At 34.4% G+C, this 23,201-nt stretch overlaps 5 protein-coding genes across 6 annotated transcripts; all 5 read right to left on the bottom strand.

The window, feature by feature from the left end:
* Positions 1-436: 436 nt before the first annotated feature.
* On the bottom strand, positions 437-1,350 carry LOC138123575 (uncharacterized). The gene is made up of 4 exons (XM_069038324.1): positions 1,130-1,350; positions 886-1,073; positions 653-837; positions 437-593 (listed from the first exon to the last, which is right to left on the bottom strand). The coding sequence occupies exons 1-4, from the start codon at positions 1,301-1,303 to the stop codon at positions 499-501; spliced, it is 642 nt and encodes a 213-aa protein (XP_068894425.1). The 5' UTR covers positions 1,304-1,350; the 3' UTR covers positions 437-498.
* Positions 1,351-6,755: 5,405 nt separating this feature from the next.
* LOC138124259 (uncharacterized) lies at positions 6,756-7,787 on the bottom strand. Of its 2 annotated transcripts, none has more exons than XM_069039247.1 (4): positions 7,559-7,787; positions 7,313-7,500; positions 7,049-7,259; positions 6,756-6,929 (listed from the first exon to the last, which is right to left on the bottom strand). In XM_069039247.1, the coding sequence occupies exons 1-4, from the start codon at positions 7,721-7,723 to the stop codon at positions 6,846-6,848; spliced, it is 648 nt and encodes a 215-aa protein (XP_068895348.1). In that variant the 5' UTR covers positions 7,724-7,787; the 3' UTR covers positions 6,756-6,845. The 2 variants fall into 2 exon arrangements, with proteins under 2 accessions (XP_068895348.1, XP_068895349.1); XM_069039248.1 differs by having other exon boundaries at positions 7,063-7,259; positions 7,559-7,778.
* Positions 7,788-10,477: 2,690 nt separating this feature from the next.
* Positions 10,478-11,378, bottom strand: LOC138124264 (uncharacterized). The gene is made up of 4 exons (XM_069039252.1): positions 11,169-11,378; positions 10,919-11,106; positions 10,665-10,861; positions 10,478-10,603 (listed from the first exon to the last, which is right to left on the bottom strand). Exons 1-4 carry the CDS (start codon positions 11,331-11,333, stop codon positions 10,509-10,511), a joined length of 645 nt encoding a protein of 214 aa, XP_068895353.1. The 5' UTR covers positions 11,334-11,378; the 3' UTR covers positions 10,478-10,508.
* A 3,560-nt stretch (positions 11,379-14,938) lies between these two features.
* LOC138124094 (uncharacterized) lies at positions 14,939-15,947 on the bottom strand. The gene is made up of 4 exons (XM_069039025.1): positions 15,745-15,947; positions 15,495-15,682; positions 15,245-15,441; positions 14,939-15,183 (listed from the first exon to the last, which is right to left on the bottom strand). The coding sequence occupies exons 1-4, from the start codon at positions 15,907-15,909 to the stop codon at positions 15,089-15,091; spliced, it is 645 nt and encodes a 214-aa protein (XP_068895126.1). The 5' UTR covers positions 15,910-15,947; the 3' UTR covers positions 14,939-15,088.
* A 1,471-nt stretch (positions 15,948-17,418) lies between these two features.
* Positions 17,419-19,962, bottom strand: LOC138124167 (uncharacterized). The gene is made up of 3 exons (XM_069039117.1): positions 18,904-19,962; positions 18,390-18,854; positions 17,419-18,293 (listed from the first exon to the last, which is right to left on the bottom strand). The coding sequence occupies exons 1-3, from the start codon at positions 19,046-19,048 to the stop codon at positions 17,476-17,478; spliced, it is 1,428 nt and encodes a 475-aa protein (XP_068895218.1). The 5' UTR covers positions 19,049-19,962; the 3' UTR covers positions 17,419-17,475.
* Positions 19,963-23,201: the final 3,239 nt, after the last annotated feature.

Here is a 23,201-nt window from a genome sequence, read left to right as displayed (position 1 = left end):
TGTGTTAAGGAGGACACAAGCCGGGGGCACTGTCGTGGGGACTTGGACGAATGCGCCGAGATAGTTTAGAGAATAATAGATAGGGGGCGAGAACTAGGTTAACTCCGCGATGGTAAACCACGTGTTATGCGAAGAGCTGTGAGTTAGAGGAGCGTAGTTTCAGGTAGTAATATCGCCTTGCCTATTAATACATATGAACGCTCATGCTTTGTAATAAATATTCAATCGCGCAAAAAACGCCATAAGTATCACGAACGTTAAGGACATTATACCGATCTCAGACAATAATTAGAGTCGTCGCTGCGCTCCTCCAAACATTTGTCTTTCGATCGATATAATGGCCGTTCTTTATACTTAATATGCTATAAACTTGACCTTTATCAGTAACCATTTTCATTCATTTACATTACTTATTTAGCCGAACAAAAGAGTACACTTTTAAAATTGTATCAACATAATATTGCACAATTTATTTCTTTTATACATTTGCAAAACGATTTAGGAGATTGTTATATCTGAACAAGATCTAAACGTTTCTTGAGGACCACATCCCATTTCGTAGGAACCATCATCACACTGTCCCCAATTATTTCCTGAAACATCAAGACAACCTTGAAAAATAACATTCTGAAGAAAAATAAGATATTTATACCCGCAGTGTAAGTCCAACGCAAGACACATCTTTCACATGTTAGACCATCTGGCAGTTTGACAGTAGTAGTGATTTTTTTCTCTCCCGCAGACAACTTATAATCATTAGATCCATCCCCAAGTGCAAGCGGTTGGAAACAATCTTCACCGGTTTCTGGAGCGTTCGCATCTTGCAATACACACAAACTAAAAAATTCTCGTCAAATAAATCCGTAAAGATTTCATTCAACATACCCGAAGTTAAAAAAGCCTTTGTGATTTGTTGTGAGTTCAACATTCACATCGATAACACTTCCTGATGTGTACTCCTTTGCGATAATTCCTTTTCCATATTTACCAGTGTTCTCATTGGCTTGGGGATGAGGGTCGTCATATCTGTCTCCACAAACCCCACATTTACCGTCAAAATAGTTCCATTGTACCTAAGCAGGAGGAATTGAACGACGAGTTTGAAGAATAAATGTCAAGAAATACTCACAGTCAGGCCACCACAGTAATTTTGGTCGTCGTCGTAGTTTATGGGTGCGCTTGGATTGAATCGCCACAAAGAGCTGCGATTTGGTGGGTCCATCAACCTTCCATGTCCAATACAGCTGTCAAAGAAAAGACAAGCGAGGCAGAAAATCAGTACAAAACATGTTTTTGCCAACATGGTGAAGAGTGAAACGGCGAGTTTGTGATGACGATGAGTTGCTTTTATAAGGAAAAGTGATAAGATTATGTTTATAACAGCCACAAATCGTGCAAGTCTAAATTTGAATATAAAAGATTTTGCCACTCTAGAAGTTATTATGTTGTCACTAATAATCATTTAGTCAATCTAGATTAAAGATAATCAACTGATCGAGGATCAAGACGTCAAACAAAACTATTTTAAGGACACTAAAACAAAACGATTACAAGTGTTGAATGGAAAGAATAATAAACATCTTAAAAGCCAAAAATAAATTTTTAACGTCAGCAACCATGTCTTCAAAGATTAACTATTGGTAGCATATTACTTATTTGTATGAAATCGAAATAAAAATACAAAAACTCTTTTACATGTGAATTTAACATCAAAAGAAAATAAGTACTTGAACACATTCTAAACTCTCTAAGAATATTCTCTTTCTTTTACAAGATCTTAGATAAGAATATAAATGTAAAAGATAAATACCTCAAACCAATCATCAAAAACAATCACACTTTCAAGGCGCCTGTTCTACGTAAGTATACCACCTTTCTGCATAAATATTGCATTATATACTATAGTTCTACAGGCCATTTAGGCCCATGGCTTAGTCTCAATATTCTATAACACACTAACACACTACCCATGTCATCACAACTCTTCTTAACAATTTGTCTCCATTGATTTCTGTCCTGTGACGCTTTCTTCCAGTCGGTTACGCCCAGCAGTCTGTTGTTACCACCTCCAGCCACTTCTTCTTCTATCTTCCTCTTTTCTCGGTCTCCCTCCAGTAGCACGCTCTTTGCATATCTCTGCTCTGACATCCTACCGACATGACCCAGCCACCTTATCCTTATTTAATTTTCTTCTCCATTCTCCATCCTCGGTTTTTGTCCCCTTAAATATTTTCCTCAACATCTTCCTCTCCCATGCTTCCACTTTTCACTACTGTCCAATATACATAGACTGATCTTGCTGCTCTAGAGATTTCTCTCGACGTTAGCATTCTGTTTAATGAGCCTTGCTTCCTTTGCTCATTCTCTTATCTATCTTCAGCTCTTCTTCGTTATCGTAGGAAACTGTTAGGTACTCCTGGGTATTATTATTAAGTGTCCTAAATTTGCTGTATGATTCATCGGTTGTTGTTTTCTGCTTCATTATTAAGTATTTCGTTTTGTCTTCGTTTATCCTTAGTACATAACCCCTTGAAGCCTTTTCAATTTTTTAAATGGTTTCCTTTTTTAACCTTGTTACCTATCAGTGCCACATCATCTGCATAGGCAATTAATTACTTGTTGGATTTAGCTATCTCTAAAAACTGTTTCTACAACTATGTATATTAAATAACATTTTGGATAGCGGGTCCCTTTGTCTGACTCCGATGTTTCCTTTCGTCTGCTGTAATTTTGTTCTCCGCATCTGTCAGATCATTCTTATCAGATCGATTAGTTTCTTCGGGATCTTCAGTTTTTTCATTGCTAAGCACAGTTTATTTCTATTTATCGAGTCTATGAACAAGATATGAAGATTTAGGTTTTCTCGTAGCTTTGCTTCTATAGCATCTTCAACGTAAAGATCTGGTCTGTTGTTGATCTTCCCTTCCTGAATCCTCCTTGGTACTCGCCAATTAGAGCCAAGAGGCTTAGTCTGTTTCTACTCTTGTTATCACTTTGTACGTGACGTCCAGCAGCGATATCCCTCTGTAGTTTTCCCAATTCGTTCTATTCCGTTTTTTTGGGATGAGACATATTATCGCGCTTCTCAACTGCTGTGGCTTTCGTGCTTCCTGTTTTTTAGTTTTCCCACTACGTTGTTTAATATTTCTGCCGGGATGCCATTATCTCCTGTACTCTTATTGTTTTTTAATTTACTGAGTTCTTCTTCTATTTCTTGCTCTGTTGCTTGAACTGTGCAAAACTTTAGAAACATATTTTGTCTCTTTAGTTTCAAGAGATTTTAGAAACTGAAAAATTTTGGGTAGAAATTTTGAAACAAGGAAGAAAACAACTTTTTTCTTTTCAAAAATTTCATTAAAAATTAATTCAGAAGTGTAATAATATATCTATCCAAAAATATATTTCTCTATGTTCTTTTCTTGTAGCTAATTTATTTTAAAAGGTTTTAAAAATGTCTCAAAATTCCGAAAACTATAACCATAAATTATTTGTCAGTGGGTGTATATGATGGTAATTAAACATCTTCGAAAGAAGCATTTATTATTGAAAAATTACAATTCAAGAAAATCTTTTTTTGTTCTACGCTGTCAGAATTTGAGAATTTTCTCCTATGTGAACGGATTTTGATAAATCGTGGGCCTTTAAAACGCTCGTTTCACTCGCGTTTTAATCTGGCCCACTCATATCAAAAAACACCAATTTACACACGAACTCGTTAAATAAATAACTATTGTTGTCTTTTGTTGTAATCCCAAGGAATGAACAACACAGCAAAAAAAAAATGCCCAGACCATTAATAGTTATTTACATTAGAGTACGGGATGTGAATTTTCCGGCACGACAACTGGTTTCGGGCACGATGGCGCAGCCGAGTGCCTGATTAGTTGGAGGGCCGGAAAATACGTCCCGTACGACATTTGTATTAGACTTTTCGGCTGACCAAAATATTAAATCTTTTAAAAATCAAGACTAATTTTATTGTAGAATTTGACATCGTCAATAAAGAATCGAATGCTGTGGAATCAATTCCTTGACGACCGTGACCGCTCATTTGTTTTTTTCCTAACAAATTATTTGCCGGCTAAATTTTCAGTCGTGCTTCAAAATTTGATTTTGGTGTATTAATCGAGTGAAAAAAATGTCTAGTATATAATATAGAGTGAGTTAAATGTGACACCCGAGGCAGTACAACTAGTGGCAGGACTAAATTCTGAATTATTACCACAAAAATCGAAACAACGTTACATAGGACAATTTTTTCTCACGAAAGTATGTAATAACTATTCTTTAATTCACAAATTTTTAATAAACCATATTTTATTACAGACAGTTTCATTAATAGGTGTTTGTGGTGCCTGTCTCCGAAAGGATTTATATTCTCTGAAAATGGAAAATGTCAAGAGAAGATATTATATTGATAACTGACACAAAAACCAATATTTGTAGATCGTTTGCCATTACCAATCCAAACTGGGTTGAAACTGTGAAGAAATATATGGAAGTCAGGTTAAATTGGTATTAAAACAATTTCAAATAAAATTGACAAATATTTGAACCTTGATTGCCCTATGGACACAAGATTGAAGTTCCTAAAATGATTCGTGATGACGATGGCCTTCCTTCAACATCAAAAACAAAATGTACTATGTTGCAGCTACAGCTCCTCAAACAATGGTGAGTTGTGTCACAAACTTCGATACAGTGCTTTAATCTACTTGAATTTTTAGCAGTTGCTTCCAATGTAACCATCCAACATTGAGAATTCCATCATCAGTACCGTAAGAGAAGCACCAGTACAACATATCGACATTCAACCCAGAAGTAATAAAGCTGACAGTTGCCAAATTGTTTCTGCATTGTTCTCTAAAGTGGAGAATTGTAACAATAATGTTTACAAGAAATTATAAAAAACACATATGTGGTTTACAATCGATCATCGATAAATGTAGGATTTGCGGAACTGAAGGGGAAACCATTGAACACATCATTTCTTCTTGCACCGTTTTGGCTCAAAGCGAATATAAAAAACGTCATGATATATTCGCAAAAATTATACACATGAATTTAGCAGTTAAATTCAATTTATTAAAGGATACACAACCACATTACATTTATAAACCAGAAAGTTGTTTAGAAAATGACAATTACAAATTATATTTTGATCGCACAGTTTTAACTGACATTCACATTCAGCATAACAGACCAGACATTATTATTTTAAATAAACAACAAAAGCAAGCATATCTTTTAGATATAGCTGTTCCAAATTCACACAATATAACACAAACATATAATACAAAAATTAATAAATATTTAGAACTATCCGTTGCTATGAGAAATCTTTGGTGTTTAGAAAAAATTTCGATTTTACCATTTATAATTTCAGCAACAGGAATAGTACCGCAATCTCTTTTTAAAAATTTAAAAATTTTGGACTTAGAGAACACATTGGTGGTTGAAATTCAAAAAGGTATATTATTATACTCATGTCACATCGTGAGGAAATTCCTTAACATTGACACAGAACATAAAACACAAAAAAGTCAAAATGCGGAGGCGACACGCCGGTAATTATGTTGATAAGCACTGCACTATTACTTGATAGTATTATCCGTAATAGTGTATGTACTCCGGCAAAATTGCCGTGCCGCCGGGTGGAGGTGGGATACGAATTTTACAAAATAAATTATGTTAATGTTGCAAATTATTAAAATGTCTTGTACTTAACCACTACTTCCTGGTGAAAACGAATCATCTTTCTTCAGGTGAATACAAGATTTTGGGGTTAGAATGTTTTGTAGATTTTTATTTTCCAGTTGCACTTTAGCACTAACAGCTAGTACTGGATAAAGTAGGTACACAAAACCATATATCAACTTCTGTGGTTTTGTTTTATTGTGCTATTTTGCAGATATTTATGAAATACCTGACAATTGTCAAACTTTTTGACATATAAAGCTGCCAACCCAATAGGTTGTATTTTCCCTGTTACGATTATTTTCTTTTTCGATCGATATAAATTAAACAAACACATTTATCGGAAAAATTATACAGGGAAATGTGTTTTTTTACACTAAATTAAAGTAACGTATGGACACTTTAATTTTAAAGTAACTGTGAAAAGAATAAATCAACGGTGTCCGCACATTTTTCCCGTACTCCACTAGATTTTTCCCACATTCCACTAGAAATTTTTGACATTGTACGGGAAATCGCACCTCCCTTGACCTAAAGTGTAAGGTAACGCTATATTTCCCAGATTGGGAGGCCGAAAAACTCTTTGGAACACTTGATTTTCTAGTTTGAAGAGTTGTCCGTGAATCGAAACAATGACAGCGTGTAGCGTGTTTTTCACAAATGTTTTCTCATTATTGTATATCGACTTACTGTTTTAGGAAAACCGTTCTTTTCAGATTTATTTAATTATCCCATATTTTCATTAAGTACGATTACATACAATCGCGGACAAAAAAAAGTAGGACAATGTTTTTTCGCTAATGTAAATTTGCTTGCCCTTTCTATGGTTACTATGAAAATATTTATTTATTTATTTATTATAGTAACCCCGGTTTACTCAACTCAATTTTGACTAAATTTCTTAATAAGACTTGTCCTATTTTTTTTGTCCGCGACTATACAACAATGTACAATAATGGCACCACCTCGTTGAGAATTGGTGGATTCACTATCCTGTTCTCTCATTGGACAAAATCCATTAATAATATCTACGTAAGTCAAATTAAAAAAACTACAAGTGCGATTGCTTAAACAGATCTGTATTTCTCCAAAATTATTACATAAAAAATCAAATTAAAGTGCCCGAATGAAGTTTCCTTATACAATGGCTATGTCGGAGCACGAACGGAATGTCTCTTGAGGTCCGCAACCATCGCCGTAAGATCCGTCATCGCACTGTCCCCAGTTGTTACCTACAGATAAAAATAAAGTAAGACATTAAGAAATAGAAAAAAATTTGTTCTGAAAATAAACTTCCAAGATAGTTTTGAAACCATCTACCTACAGCAAAAAATATTTTTCTTATTACTACCATTGCTATATTACCTGCATTGTAGTTCCAACGCAAGACACATCTGTCACAAGTCAAACCGTCAGGTAGTTTGAGAGTAAGATTGACGGTGTCATTGTCTTCTTCTTCTTTATTGGGCAAGACATATTTTGGCGATCCATCACCCAAAGTGATCGGTTTGAAACAATCTTCACCAGACTCTGGAGCATTTGGATCTTCCAAAACGCACAGACTAAAATTTACAATTTTCACAAAATCCATTTTCCAAAACCGACCGAAACATACCTGAAGTTGAAATATCCCATGTGGTTAGTAGTCAAAAGGACCTCGATGTCGATAACGCTTCCTGATGTATACTGCTTGGCAATAATACCTTTGCCGTATTTGCCGGTGTTTTCATTGTCTTGAGGATGAGGATCGTCATATCTGTCACCACAAACGCCGCATTTGCCTCCAAAGTAATCCCATTGTTCCTTGAAAAGACACAAAGATAAAATTTTACGAATAAATTAGAAAATTTGAAATTCTTACTGTCATTCCACCACAGTAGTTCTGGTCATCGTCGTAGTTGATGGGTGCGCTGGGGTTGAATCGCCACAAAGAACTGCGATTCGGTGGGTCCAACATCATCCCATGGCCCGAAATGTTGTCGATGAACAAGCACAGTACAAAGATGCTGATCGGAAGAAAAGCCATTTTGTTCGATTTGCTAAGCAAAACAGTAAACGTTTCGTGATTTTTTGCGTTTTTATAAGGTGTGATAAGATTAAAATACAATTGTCTACAATAAGAGTTACTTAAGTATTTTGAAGAATAAGCAAAAGTGTGTGATGTATTTTTGTAATTATCTGAAACATGAGCATCACTTTATCTTGTAGATCTAAAGGTCAGGACAAAACTCATTGTCCTAAGAGTAATAGCAATTTAAGCTTTTTTGTAAATTATTTGTAACTAGCTTTTACCCGCGGCTTTGCCCGCAAATTTCAGAATGTTTTAAAATTATGTTTCTACTTTCATGTATTGTGATAAACGCAGTAATTTCAATATGAAGTTTGTCTTTTTACGAAGAATAATTAAAACTTTACTGTAGACTACTTTTTTCTTCGACTATATAAACAAAAAGATCAATACGATAAGAAACTAACACTATGATCACTTACCAATTCATGAAAATACGCCAACATAACACTTTTATTTTCAGTTGTTACCTAATTTAGATCCTCCTATTGTTTGATTGTCTCGTTTGATTTCAGATACCTGCCTTTTGATTTTTCCGTTATTAAGCTATTTGAAGCTTGTTCTGCTTCATTTAAGACATCTTCCGGAAAAATACAATCATTCAAACACATTTTGCGAAATTGCTACTTTTATAAACAACCAAATGTAACGATGACACCTGAACATATCATGCAAACGCGATTTCCAACTGGAAAAAACTTTTTTGTGCTTAACAGGTTTAAAAATGATAATAGGGGTTGCTTTTTGTGGGTGTCAAGCGGCGAAGGTGACGATATACTCAGTTGATGAAATAGGGGTGAAGCTGCGAAGGTGTCTTTTTTTCTTAACAGGGTTGAAAATGGTAGTAGGGGTTGGTTTTTGTACAATTTAAGTAGACAGTTATTTTCTTCTTGTTTTGAAGATCAAGTGTACAAAATTTCATCAAGATCGGAGTAAAACTGTAGATTTGCCTACAAAATATACAAACAGACATTCAGTTTTATATGCAGTGAGTTTTTTTTAAGACTGGCCATAGGGTTTTACATGCTAATTTTTCAACCCCCTGTTAACTTTTGTTCTGATGAAAATATTCAAACCATTTTTGGAACAAAGTTGGAAGATTTTTCAAACTATCGGATAGATTACAATTCAATATCCCAAACTGTCGAAAAAATTGTGAAAAAAATATTTTTTAGCGCGCCGAAAGCGTCCAAAAGTGGAAATCGTCAGGTGCTGGTTGAGCCGACAATGGCGCTACTCTGGCGGCCGCTCGACGCACTATTATTTCGGCGCCCTGAAAATATTTTTTTCACAACTTTTTCGACAGTTTGGGATATTGAATTGTAATCTATCCGATAGTTTAAAAAATCTTCCAACTTTATTCCAAAAATGGTTTGAATATTTTCATCGGAACAAAAGTTAACAGGGGGTTGAAAAATTAGCATGTAAAACCCTATGGCCAGTCTTAAAAAAAACTCACTGTATATAGATATGAGTTATAATAATTAAGCATTTGCAATTTTAAACTAAAAGTGAAATATATCAATAGTTGTTTTGAATGTGATATAATCACAGTCTACAAAACTGATCGGATGTTTTAAATTAATCTCCTCAACTGGGCTTGTTACTGAAGATTAGTACCAATTTAACACGTGTTCGTCAGGAGTTAATTCTATTTTGGTCAGTATTTACAATCATAAATAAAGTAATCACGCTATACTTACATCACATATTTTTCAACGTGAAAGCAATAAATGAAACTCGCTGATAATTACCTAAATTTTAATGAAATCAGATTATAAATGTGTAAAGATAAGGTTATTGGAAAATTTAAAAACATACTCGTATATTCTTAGAATTACTTTAAAAATATCTTTTTCTTTTAAATAAACCTACATTAACAAATTAGACATGTACGTACATACGAGGGCGGTTCATCATTTATTCCTCTTGACGGAAGTAAAAATGTGTAGAATTAAAACAATCATTTCTCAAAATGTTACGTAAAAAATTAATACACCTGAAGTAGCTTTGCTGAACTGTTTTGACCCTTGACGCTTTATATTGCTGACTCCGGCCACTCATTTAACATTTATGTTTAATCCTGATGGAACAGCACAGCAATATGAAATTTTCTACCACTTTCTTTAGCGTCTTACATCCGTGATAAAAGATCTTTGAAGAACTCTATGCAGAATATGGGTAAATGTTTTCCTCAGAGACCAGTTGTCTCTAACTTGTTTTACCCTTCAGGCACTGAACACTCAAAAATTTTTTCACGTTTTTACGTCTTCATAAAATGTCGTAAATTGTAAAATTCACAAAATCGAAAATTATCTCAAAATTATTCCTCTCTACGACGTTTTCTTGGTATTAGCAAACTCTTAACAAATGCTTATAAATATAAAACGTAAAAAAAAATTACCACATAATTGCTAAGAACTCTGTAGTTTTTACTACTGTGGGAAATATATTTTTTTTCACGTTTGGTCAGGAGCTTAAATAGTTTACTCTTTTATTTTATTACTCTCCGTGTCTTTTTATTGTTTTATGACTGATTCTTATACATTATTGCACTTTACTCTTTTCTCATTTTTTTCCAGAAAACCATTATTTAATTTGTCCTATTATAAGTTTTTTGATGGCGGCGGTTACTTGTTTTCACAACTACTGCCTTGTTGTTACACTTTCACATTCGAATATACTCGTAACACTTTTAAATCAAAGAAAAAATTAGTTGAAATCCTTTATTACATATTTTATTTTAATGAATAGCAATATCGGAACACGAACGGAAACTCTCTTGTGGTCCACATCCTTCATCATAAGATCCATCGTCGCATTGTCCCCAGTTGTTACCTAGACAGTACCAAAGTATCAATAAATTACAACATTCCTTTAATGCAACAAAATTATTTACCTGCATTGTAATGCCAGCGAAGGACACATCTCTCACAAGTCAAACCGTCAGGTAGTTTAAGAGTAAGATTGACGGTGACATTATCTTCTTCTTCTTTGTTAGGCAAAACATATTTTGGAGATCCATCTCCTAGAGTGACAGGTTTGAAACAATCTTCTCCAGACTCGGGAGCATTTGGATCATCCAAAACGCATATACTAAACAATATAATTCCAAATGAAACATTTGCAACAAATAATGAAATATAAACAAACCTGAAAGTGAAGTCACCCATATGATTGGTTGTTAGCAAAATTTCGATGTCGATGGTGCTTCCGGCTGTGTACTCTTTGGCGATTATTCCCTTTCCATATTTACCGGTGTTTTCGTTGTCTTGGGGATGGGGCTTGTCATATTGGTCACCGCAAACTCCACACTTGCCATCAAATTGGTCCCATTGAACCTACCATTTAAAAAAAAAACTCCTTGTAAGAGCATCCTCTTTGGACAATTTCTTTAACTTACATTCATACCTCCGCAGTAGTTCTGATCATCGTCATAATTGACGGGAGCCTTTGGATTATACCGCCACAAGGAACTGCGATTTGGTGGGTCCAACATCATCCCATGGCCAGAAATGTGGCCAATGAGGGAACACAAGATCAAAATACTCACAGTAAGGACAGTCATTTTTGCAAATAACTTCACGAATTGAAAATTCTGACATGTATGTTGTCTTTTATAGGAGTTTTGATAAGGCTAAAGTGTTCATTTTGTATCCACATGAGTGCATCAAGTATTTTTAATTCAAGAGATAATTGTTTTCTAGGGAGTGTTTATTCCGATGATCACACCATATTAAGAAGTGTTTTATCTTGCTTTTAAGTTCTTTTCTCTCGTGCCGATTGAATTTAGTCCATTAAAATGATTTCAAATAAGATAGTTATATTTCATTAATGTACTTTCATTTGGCTCAATTAATAAACGATTGATTTTTAAATTGTTACTCAACATATTTTGACAAATGTCTCTAGTAGTGTACTGACCACTGGAACTGATACCTCTATAAGTAGAGATTTACTAAGGTAATGTTCATTAAGATGAACATTATATTCGCAAGATTGTTTACCTTTAACTAATGTTTGTTTTGTTTTCAAACTCGACTCAAGTACTTGAAAATGGAAACTTATCATTATCCATTCAAATATCTTCTGATTACAGAAATATTTTACAATCACATATACCACGAGGTTTTCAAATCTAAAATAATTCTTGGAATATTTATGATACTTAAGTATTCTAAGAATTATTTTAGATTTTACTTATTCATTTATTTACCTAAGGTACATAGTACCGTTACATTTAAAAAGAGAGTTTTAGATGTTTGTAATTTTGTTTGTAAATTTGCACCCTAGATAAATTGGGTTAGAACAAAATTGCTTATTGATCTCCTTGATCAGATTGTAATATGTACTTGTAAGTTAGGTATTTTATTAAAAAAGGAAAAAGATGTTTGTTACCAAATGTTTTAAAATTGGATCTGTTAAAGGGTAATGAGAAAAACTACTAAACTTCGTCCAGCGAGAGATTGGGAGATTTTAAATTGTAGACTTGTAACCCAACACTACAAAATGCACTAGAATGCATCAATTAGAGCATAATTTCAAGGCAAAAATGTTACTGCTTGAAGGGTATATTTCAAATTTTACGTGCGTTAAGTACTATGGGGGTCATTCACGAAACTCGGTAAGGCTCGATAAGGCGTTGCAAATTCAAAACCATGACAACCGACATTGTTGAAGCATTGTTTCGTTAACGATTTGCAAATTTGCAAAGTTTCGTGAATCTCCCCCTATGTACTTTCTCTACGTAAAATTTAGTGATTCTTATGTCAACCAATCACTCGCTGGACAAACTATAGCAAACTTAGGCCCAGTTTATAGAAAGAGATTTAAACATTTAGTTCGAATTAAATTTTAATGCGCAATTAACCCATGAATGCGAAACTTCGGTTGATTACAATTAACCTAATTTCGCTTCTGTAAACTGGCCCTTTGACGTTTAAATAAACAAGAGTAACGATAACTTTACCGAAAACATTTCAAATCAACCTTTTGAAAGCAATTACGTACCAAATTTTCAAAAGATAAAGATCAAGTCCAAAGAACAATTTGTGACTGACTACACACTTAAAACATCTTAACTCTGTTTGTGCGTTCAAATTCGCTGATAAAAAATGTACCTATCATTTATTTGCCACTTTACAATACTGGGTGCCCCAAAATTCGCGGAACAACTCGGGGGCAATGTTAATTCATGTTAGAAAATAATGAGCAAAATAATTAGAAAATTCTATTGGGTGATTCAAAATTATTGTGGCCAAGTATGGCAACTATGTACGAAAATTTATGTGGCAACTGTGTGGATGAGGTAGAGTTGTCATTTGTATGGCATTTCATAAGCGTGCATTTGATTTTTTTGATATCATTACACATTGATTTGACAGTTTTCAAAATTGCGCGACTATGAACTGTCAAAGAAATATCAACTGTACCCTATCCACACAGCTGCCACATACATTTTCGTACATAGTTGCCATACTTGGCCACAATAATTTTGAATCACCCAATATAAGTACCTAATAGATTTGAAGATATGGGGGCTCAAAAGGTGCAGCTTTGATCTCGTTTTTTTTTTTACTATCTGTCTTTTACTAGCCATTGGCATTTTTTGGATTGGAATTTTACGTCGGTTTTACCTCAAATAACGTATGACAACATGGCTTTGATTTTGCTTTCTTATTTTATTTCCATGAATACAACAAAAATTAAATATTTCCAGACTACATATTAGGATACATTGAATATTTTAAATGTTGCCACATTTAGTGTAACAAATAGGTCCATATCTTCTACAAAAAAGAAGATTGATTTTTTTAAACATTTTTACCTGATATTTTAATGGCTAGTTAACAACGTACTGCTAAGTTGTTCCGCGAATTTTGGGACAGCCAATATATTTCTGACTTTTTCAATTAATTATTTAAATAAAATTAGGTTATTAGTGTGTGCAAATATCTACAATACCTAAGGTACTATATCTTTAGAAGGTAGCGCCATTCCGCTCCACAATTTTTCGCCTCGAAATTAAAAGAGATGGCATTATCGACAAATCCTGTGAGTGTGACAAAGATAGAATCTGTTTGACTCGATACAAACATCCCTTAAAATTGTGTATAATTCTATGTTTGTCACACTCACAGGATTTATCGATAATGCCATCTCTTTTAATTTCGAGGCGAAAAATTGTGGAGCGGAATGGCGCTACCTTCTAAAGATATAGTACCTTAACAATACCAAGTGACAAGAGTGAATTAAATTTACCGCATAGGCATCACTGAGCAATTGATAAGCCTTCTGTCTCTTGATCTCTTGATTGATTTATTAGGTTATGGTTTGAGTAGTTTAGCGTTAATGACCCTGAAATTAAGATTTTACAAAATAAAGATAAAAACAAATTCTACTAACGTGAATTCATTTTCATTTGGCAATTCTCTTCGAAAACAAGCCATTACAATAAACGTATCTTAATATTATTTATGTAATTATGTAATTTAATACAGCAACTTTGTTTTATTTGACTTTTAATTTAACATAATATTTAGAATTTGAAAATCAGGTATACCAACATACAACTCACAATATCTTGGTCAGGTAACACAAAAAAATTCACAGGCATTTATAAAATGAAAATGCATTCACGTTATTTGACATACCTAGTGGAAAGCCTTGGAAATGTTGCATTTAATTTGGTAGTAAAGCTGCCTGATGAATTAGGTTATGTTTTTCTAAGTTTGAGGTTATAAATAACCATTGATTTCTTCGGTGTATAGTCATCATTCTGCCTTTTTAAAAATGCACGTAATTTTGACATTTTTTCTATATTTATTCCATTTTTTAGATTGAGTGTCATCTTGACCATTGAATATTGAGACAAAGGGTGAATGCTTTCCTTTAGTCTACATAATTTGCACTACGATAATATTACGGAGGTTGGTTTTTATTCATTTTTTATTATTATAATGTTGCTTGTTTTATTAAATGATTGATTGTAAATAAAATAGTATACAAACCTCGGCGAAAGTCCATTCTTGTGTCTCGAGAACTAGTTCACCTCGAGGGCAAGCCTCTCGGTAAATCATTGTTCTCTCGACAGGAATGGAACACTTTCTGCCTCGGTATGTAATATACTATTACATTCAGGTACTCATATTACAGTTTCAAAACCAAGAAAAATTCAAGTCAACTACGGTGCGATCAATTAAAAAATAAATCGAGTCGGCGTGTTACCTATGGCAACCCATGCTATAGCATAGGCACCAAAGCAAACTCGATTTATTTTTTAAATGATCGCTCGGTACTTTATTACGTATATTATAGAATATTTTAATGAATGGCGATGTCCGCACACGAACGGAAACTTTCTTGTTGTCCACATCCTTCGTCGTAAGATCCATCATCGCATTGTCCCCAATTGTTACCTAGACAGTACCCAGGCATCAATAGAATGCAATATTTCTTTAACGCAACAATTTGTTTTACCTGCATTGTAATGCCAGCGAAGGACACATCTCTCACAGGTTAAACCGTCAGGTAGTTTGAGAGTAAGATTGACAGTGTCGTTATCTTCTTCTTCTTTGTTAGGCAAAACATATTTTGGAGATCCATCTCCTAGAGTGACAGGTTTGAAACAATCTTCGCCAGACTCTGGAGCATTTGGATCATCCAAGACGCATATACTAAACAATATGTAAATGACACATTTAAAACAAACAATAAAATCTAAATATACCTGAAAGTGAAGTAACCCATATGATTGGTTGTCAACAAAATTTGGACATCGATGGTGCTTCCAGCTGTATACTCTTTTGCGATTATTCCTTTTCCATATTTACCGGTGTTTTCGTTGTCTTGGGGATGGGGATCGTCATATTGGTCACCGCAAACTCCACACTTGCCACCAAATTGGTCCCATTGAACCTACGATTTAAAAAATCTCCTTGCATCAGCAACTCTTTGAACTAAATGTATTTTTTACTTACATCCATACCACCGCAGTAGTTCTGATCATCGTCATAATTGATGGGAGCCTTTGGATTATATCGCCACAAGGAACTGCGATTTGGTGGGTCCAACATCATCCCATGGCCAGAAATGTGGCCAATGAGGGAACACAAGATCAAAATACTCACAGTAAGGACAGTCATTTTTGCAAATAACTTTACGAATTGAAGATTTTGACATGAAATTTGTCTTTTATATTAGTTTTGATAAGGCTAAAGTGTTCATTTTCTGTCCGCATGAGTACATCAAGTATTTTTAATTCAAAAGTTAATTGTTTTCTGGGGAGTGTTTACTTCGATGATCAGGCCACATTAAGAAGTGTTTTATCTTTGTTTCCTTAGTATCAATAAAATTTAACCTAGCGAATAGCATTAAAAATCAAATTAAGTATATCTAAGTTCCGTTAGTGTTAGCAATAAACTATTACTAACTAAACTATTACTAACCTATTTTAATACATGCTTGTAATAGACTGCTAACATCTGATACCTCTAGAGATAAAGATTTACCTTGATAAGAATTTTATTTGCAAGATTCATATCTACTACTACTAGTGTTTGTTTTGTTTTTAAACTAAACTCAAATACTTGAGAATACAAACTTATCACGTGTATTATGAAAAAATCTTCTAAAAACATTTAGTTTCCATTCAGATAACTTGTGATCTCAGAATTATCTTACGATTATAATATACCAGGAGTTTGTCAAATCAATAAATCTAAGTTCATATAATCCACACAATATCTTCATCGCATTATTACAAACAATTTATTTGTAGGTAGTTTTGTTGAGAATACAATTCGTGTACCACATGATCCATTTTTGACGATTTTTATTGGCCGAAACAGGGTAATAAAAGAATATCACAATGAGAATATAAAATAAAAGAATCTATCACCTTATTTTGGTCAACTTTTAACGATAACGACATTTACCAAGTTTGACAGTTCAAAATATTTCTTCAAATTGCCCGATTATAAGCTGAAGAAAGGTGTACAAATCCTTAGGAAAATTTCGCTGATGTAAGGAGGAAATTAACAAGTTGGTATCAAAAAATATAGTTATCAAAAAACAAAAGCGGTTATGTCTTTTATAGATTTAAACGTTCCTCATTTCTTCATTCATTATATTCTCTCATCAACTATGTATAAGCTCATGATATGGTTAATAATCGATGATTTGACTCGTGAAACCGGAGTAGCATTATTGTCATCAATGATTTGACTCATACCAGTTGTTATAGCTGAAAATATGAATCTTTTAGAGGCGACCTCATATACGAAAGAAATGACTAAAATAAATTAAAATAACATATCACGCATGGAATTTTCAAAAGATAAAGATCAAGTCCAATGGACAATTTGTGTCTACTTCAAATCCTGTCATACGCACAAATTCGCTGATAAGGAAATTTACCACAGTTCATTAACCACTTTACAAAATACTTCTGATTATCAGAAAAAAACAAAAATGATCTTAATAGGGTAATATTAAGTGATACTTTAAAAATCCATCAACAAATAACGGTTTAGAACACGAAATTTAAATTTTATATGCTCTCATTTTTGCATAAAATTGAAGACAACTTTCTTTAAAACTTATGAAATTCAAAAAAAGAGACTATCGATCAGTAAAAAATTTATCTCATATCATAGAAGAATCAAAAATAACTTTATTGAGGTATATTTTATTGCATAACTTGGTAAATTTCATCTCTTAACTGGTCTTTTCGATTCCATGGTACTTGATGATTTGATCGAACCTTTCCGAAACAGTGAACCTAAGAAACTTGATTTCCTTTTCCCCGCAGACTTAGACAAATCAGTCAACGAACTGATAGTTTCCTCAGATTTTCTACTCTTCTCGTCCGCAGAAGAAAGTACATCCGTTTGATTTCCCTCATCGGTATACACCGGAAACGTTTTCTTCGAAGTGTAAATCTTTTCCATCTGATTACCGCCGAACAGAAGAGGATTTCTAGGGACGTGCAACTTGCAGTCGTCACCCGGATAGTGTTTTTTCGTGTTACTTTTTACTAAAACCTCGTAAGGGTCAATTTCTGGAAATTTATTAGTAGTTATCATTATCTGATGATGTCTTCTCTTCGAGTGAGATGATTGTACAGGTTCTTGTTTCTCCGGTACGACAGCTTCCTCCTCCACCAGCTCGTGTTTTATCTTCGATTCTGTTTTGGCGTGGCCGTGGTCGAGATGACTCTGTTCTGATTTGGGGGTTATGTAGCCACTAGGACTAGGACTTGGTGTTGATTTGACACTGTCATAGTCGCTGGTTGAAGCAGAATGCAATGATGTTCTTTTGCTGTGGGTCGACATCTGTGAAGGTTCTGCTCTAGGAGTGGGATTGGGTTGGGGTTGCAGTATGCTGCTCGCTACATGTGGGTCCTCGTGTCTGGAAGGTTGCAGTATGCTGCTCGCTACATGTGGGTCCTCGTGTCTGGAAGGATCTCTCGCCGGGAGTGTCTTGGTTCCACTGTCGTGATTCGTTCCAGTAAAACCACCATTAGTCCCTACCACAAGAATATTTTGTTAAAAACCCTCGACCTTCATCAAGGGTACGGTTGATGACTACATTTGTGTCTTCCACAAAATAAAACTCAAGTCACCTTGGCTGCCGCTGGAGTCGGACTCCAATTCATTTGAGTTGCAGGTTCTGAAGACCAATCTTCCTATGCAGTCGTAACTCCCCACTTTATCGTCGATGCTTCGCCCCGGTACGTCGCTTTTCTTGTAAATGCAACTCTGTTCATGCTTCTCTAGCACACTTATCTCCATAGCGCATCCTGCTCCATGATGTCGATCCACTAACAAGGGCAGCTTAAACAACCGTTGCTGCTTTTCTGGTACAATTTTTACCTCGGTTTCGGAATGTTTAGTAACCACCAGAGGCTTCTCCCCATCTCCTGTTTGACTCTCGTTTATTTTTACTTTGGAAGGTTCATGGCTTCTGACAATGGACTGTTCGGATTGTACTTCCGAGCGCTGCGGCTCCACTGATTGATGTTCTGATTCATCAGAGGTCACCTCTCGCACACTCGGTGAGGACTCGACGAGTTTCTCGTCGTGTTCATCTTGATTGGATTTATTTATTTTGCTAATTCATGCATTTTAGATTATTACCTGGGGTTGTTCTTTGGCTCTGGGCCTTGTGAATACCGTCGCAGTTTCGTTTACAACATGTTTCGATAGTAATCACAATCACATCTTTACTTCTGCCGTTGGGACAGTCGCAATGAGATACGGTTTTTATGTCGGCTCTTTCCATTGACACTGGGAATTTTGGCAACTGATGCCAAAGTTTTGACTTATGTTAACCTTCACTTTTGAGTTTAGCATTTGGAAAAACGTTCAATACTAAAGTCATTTAAAAAAAACAAAAAGATTTTCGCTGGTATTATAAAAAAAAAACAAATTTGTTTATCTTGTAACAAAAATAAAAAATAAAAAGGAAGACAGACATCTTTCTTATTGCCCAAATCTGGCTCGTGATGATTTTTTTCAGTTCCCACTTCCAGCGCACTGTCATTGCCATCTCGAACTCCAGGCCTTAAGCCAGACAGCGTGTGACGTCACGAGGAAGGCCAAACGTCAAAATTTGACATTTGTTTACATTTTCAGAAAGTATCAAATACGGTGTTTTAATCATTCTTATGGAAAATTGTGAGATAAGCAAAAGCTTGGTGGCAAGTGTATATAATAGTTTCAGTTGATACCAGGGTATTTACTGTTCATCGAACGTCGCAAGAGACGTTGAAACCTGGGAAGTATTTTTATACCCTATCAACATTTTCGTGATTACAAGTCGTTGTAAGGGCAATTTAGTTGAAACTATATTTGCTACACATATAATTAAGATGTATGAAGCATTTGTTGTGATTTGGTGTTATTTAAATGATTCACAAAGTAAAAATTACGAAAAAACAATAAATACACAAACTTAACCTCACTTGTAAATGACAATTTTCGCGTCATTAATGGCATTTAACTCCACGAGGCAGTAATTGTAAAGCATAAACACATCGTTCTACTAAAAAAAAAGAGTTCTAACCAAAAATTTTACTGTTTTTATTAAATTCTGGAGGTTTAATGCGTTTTTCGATGAAGCCTTTACTGTGACGTCACGATCAAAAACAATTGCTGCCTTAAGGCTTTGTGTTCTAGATGGCAATGGCACTGCTCTTTTTAATAATTCACAGCGGTGATGATTTTAAGTGAAAGCTAACGAAACGTTGGAAATAAAAACAGTACACTTTTCTTAATAATCAGTCAGAAATCTGAAGAAAAATAATTGACTGAGAAAACGACTAGAGAAAATAGTACCCACTTAATCAATTTTGGTCTTCAGTGTTATTGTAAAATTTCGTGGTATTGTCACAAATTATAGTATTTATTATATGTATGTATTATTAATAGTTTAAAATCAAACTAAATTTTTTATTCCTTATGTATGAGAATTGCACCTTTGACGCTTTGTGATGAAACTTCTTTTAATTGATTGTCTGCTGTATGTTTTTTTTTTGGTACATCGTGCTGTAACACCCAGCAAAAGTCTGTCATCATTGATACGCTCCATATTCCTTGATATCACCTGTCCATTTCTTTTATATCTTGGTAAAAACGTTCCCCTTATTCCTCGCTAATAGCACCAAGATTTTTACGAAAAAGATTTAAGTGCGAAAATAGGAAATGCACTTTCAAACTCATAGATATTACATCCCAAGATGTGAAAATTTTCCAACATGATTCTTACAATATTTTTGTAGTCTTCATCTTTGTGATTTCCAAGCAAATTTTTCTATGACGTTCTTAAATGCCTTCCAGGAATTCCTTTCAACAACATTCATAGAATATTACTGTATCGAAATTTTGAATTAATTCATTCATTCTACCGGGTGATTTTAAATGAATGTGACTTTTTTTCATAGGTTGGTAGATAATATTATTGTTGGTTATTCTGCTTTTTAATGTGATAGTTGACATAAACATAGGCGTCCTCGCCTATTTGACACAATTTATTCAAACATAAAATATCAAAATGACTTACGTACGCCAATGTGTTGATTAAGGTACTATGGCGGCCAAAAAATTTCGTCCGTCATTTTTCCGTCATTTCAAAAAAATCGGTGTAGTCCATTCCTTATTGTCATTATGATTGATGTTTTTACTTGTCACTTTTGAAAGTCAAGCAAAATGCCATCGGTATCAAATTTTAATAAAATTAAAACAGTAACTCTTGCACAAAGAGAAATGTCCCAAGCTCAAATTTCGATGGACCTTCGTATACCTAAAAGTATAATTTTGTCCATTCTTCAGAAATGGAAACAAAATGAAACTATTGAAAGACGCCAAGGCTCAGGGAGGCCTAGCACATCTACTGCAGAAGAAGATAATATGCATCTCAATATATTACGCAATAGTCCTTTTATGACGGCTGTTGAAGCGGTAAATACAAGCAAATACAACAGAAAGGAGCGGTCGATTTTCGGCAAACATATGGGCATGGATTTCAGTAGATAGCCCCAGGCTAATATTGCATCTAGAAGATCGGCTCAACAGTGATGTTTATGTTAGGATTCTTAAAGACGTGATGATGCCTTTAGTTTCAAGAATTTTTCCGAATTTTAACTTCATATTTCAACAAGACAAGTTCAGTTCAGTGCATACAGCACATAAGGTAGCAGAATGGTTAAGGAATAATAGCATAAACGTTCTTGATTGGCCGAGTCGCAGTCCAGATTCGAACCCTATAGAAAACATGTAGGGACTTTTGGTTTGTAATTTGCAACAACGACAAGTGATTCGGAATAGGGCAGAACTTTTGACTGCGATTACTAATGCATGGCAATCATTACCTAGGAATTATCACAGAGATTTATGCCTCTCCATGTCGCGTCGTGTAAGGCGAATTATTGACGCCAATGGAGCGATTACCAAGTATTGATTTTAAACTTCATTCATTTTATCTTTTGATTTAGCTAAGTACTTAAACAAAAATAAATGTTTCACTTCCTTGTCTTTGCCTTAAAAATAGCCGCAAGTCTGCCTCTAGTCTAGTGTCACTAGCGGTCGTGTGGTAATTGTGTAAGAGTGGAACTTGTCCTTTGTATTCACAAAATTTGAACTGATGGACTGAATGACAGATTGTCAAAATGACAATAACGATAAAAAAGCGAGGTTATTGATGCTTAAGGGTAGTTTACACTTTATGTCAGGGCCTTGAAAGTGACGGACGAAATTTTTTGGCCGCAATAGTACCAAATTTGCCAAAATAATTTATGAAAAATGTTCCCAACTTAAGAAAAAAAGTCACAATCATTTAAAATCACCCGGTACTATTCATTTACTAAACTCCCGCACTATCAAAGTGTTTGCAAGTTGCTGCACTGTCGTTCAGAGACTATATTTAGTAGTAATTTTTACTTTAACGTTGGTGCAAAAATTACAAATTTCAAATTTGAAGTTAAGTTTAATAAATTCGGTTTCTTTCATTCAAAATATTACTTACACGAAGTGGTTGCACAAGAAGAAGATATGAAATGTAAAAGAATACTGTTAACGGCCAGAGAGAAGCAGGGTATTGTTTATTATTGTTTGGAAAGAGGAGAATTAACTCCATTAATATAATCACACTTTTGTTGTTGACGTTCTTATAACTACTCTCGTGTCAAAAATACCGAGTGACTATAAATGATTGAAAATTATTTTGTTATGTTGGTAACACATTTGAAATCTTTAGTTGGCAACATCGTTGGCATGACACACGTAATTTTTAAAATTGAAACAAACGTCAAAAAAATCTAAATCGACAAAGTACCGGGTGATCAAGAAGGACTGTTTAAGTTGTCAGTACAATTAAGAAAATTTTTTAATTCGGTTATTTATAACACTGCAACTGGATATGTTTTGTTGGTTTATTTGACAAATATCTGATATAGGTATATCATTAATAACGATAAGCCACCAACAACCGGAAGTTACTCCTGTTATACGATTTAAAATACGATCCAGTGTTACCAACTTAAACAGTCCTTCTTGATCACCCCGTACTTCGTGACTCAACCTAACCTAAATAGAAATGATTGACAGATGATGCACGAGAAGACTTGCATTACCAACTCCATCAGTGTTGCCAATCCACTATTTTCTTTCAATCATTTATAGTCACTCGGTAGATTACTCCCTAGAATTCGAACTTTTAGGGAAATAACGTTTTTCATGTTGTGTGTAACTAGATTTTCAAAAGTTATTTTGAATGCCTAAGGTTGGTTACTTTGAATTGAGAGATTAAAACCAAATAAATATGCCACCAGTAACCAAAATTGATTGTGAAACGAAAAATCATCTATCACTTAGCGAGAAATTAGTCATTTGCAACTGTTACAATTAATTTGCTGTCTTACATTTTTGGGATATCTTTT

Source organism: Tenebrio molitor, chromosome 2 (genome assembly GCF_963966145.1).
Source record: "Tenebrio molitor chromosome 2, icTenMoli1.1, whole genome shotgun sequence".
NCBI classification, from domain to species: Eukaryota; Metazoa; Arthropoda; class Insecta; order Coleoptera; family Tenebrionidae; genus Tenebrio; species Tenebrio molitor.
Note: the sequence above shows the minus strand (reverse complement) of the source record. Positions and strands in the feature narration are given on the sequence as shown.

Coding starts and splice junctions, on each gene's coding strand:
- LOC138123575 (XM_069038324.1), bottom strand. CDS start 1,303: ATGTTGGCAAAAACATGTTTTGTACTGATTTTCTGCCTCGCTTGTCTT. Junction 838..885: donor AAAGGCTTTTTTAACTTCGG/GTATGTTGAATG, acceptor AGAATTTTTTAG/TTTGTGTGTATTGCAAGATG. Junction 594..652: donor GCGTTGGACTTACACTGCGG/GTATAAATATCT, acceptor TTGATGTTTCAG/GAAATAATTGGGGACAGTGT.
- LOC138124259 (XM_069039247.1), bottom strand. CDS start 7,723: ATGGCTTTTCTTCCGATCAGCATCTTTGTACTGTGCTTGTTCATCGAC. Junction 7,260..7,312: donor ATGGGATATTTCAACTTCAG/GTATGTTTCGGT, acceptor TGTAAATTTTAG/TCTGTGCGTTTTGGAAGATC. Junction 6,930..7,048: donor ATGCAGGTAATATAGCAATG/GTAGTAATAAGA, acceptor TTTTATCTGTAG/GTAACAACTGGGGACAGTGC.
- LOC138124264 (XM_069039252.1), bottom strand. CDS start 11,333: ATGACTGTCCTTACTGTGAGTATTTTGATCTTGTGTTCCCTCATTGGC. Junction 10,862..10,918: donor ATGGGTGACTTCACTTTCAG/GTTTGTTTATAT, acceptor TATATTGTTTAG/TATATGCGTTTTGGATGATC. Junction 10,604..10,664: donor TCGCTGGCATTACAATGCAG/GTAAATAATTTT, acceptor GGTACTGTCTAG/GTAACAACTGGGGACAATGC.
- LOC138124094 (XM_069039025.1), bottom strand. CDS start 15,909: ATGACTGTCCTTACTGTGAGTATTTTGATCTTGTGTTCCCTCATTGGC. Junction 15,683..15,744: donor ACTACTGCGGTGGTATGGAT/GTAAGTAAAAAA, acceptor TTTAAATCGTAG/GTTCAATGGGACCAATTTGG. Junction 15,442..15,494: donor ATGGGTTACTTCACTTTCAG/GTATATTTAGAT, acceptor CATATTGTTTAG/TATATGCGTCTTGGATGATC.
- LOC138124167 (XM_069039117.1), bottom strand. CDS start 19,048: ATGGAAAGAGCCGACATAAAAACCGTATCTCATTGCGACTGTCCCAAC. Junction 18,855..18,903: donor GAGCCAAAGAACAACCCCAG/GTAATAATCTAA, acceptor AATCCAATCAAG/ATGAACACGACGAGAAACTC. Junction 18,294..18,389: donor CGACTCCAGCGGCAGCCAAG/GTGACTTGAGTT, acceptor TTCTTGTGGTAG/GGACTAATGGTGGTTTTACT.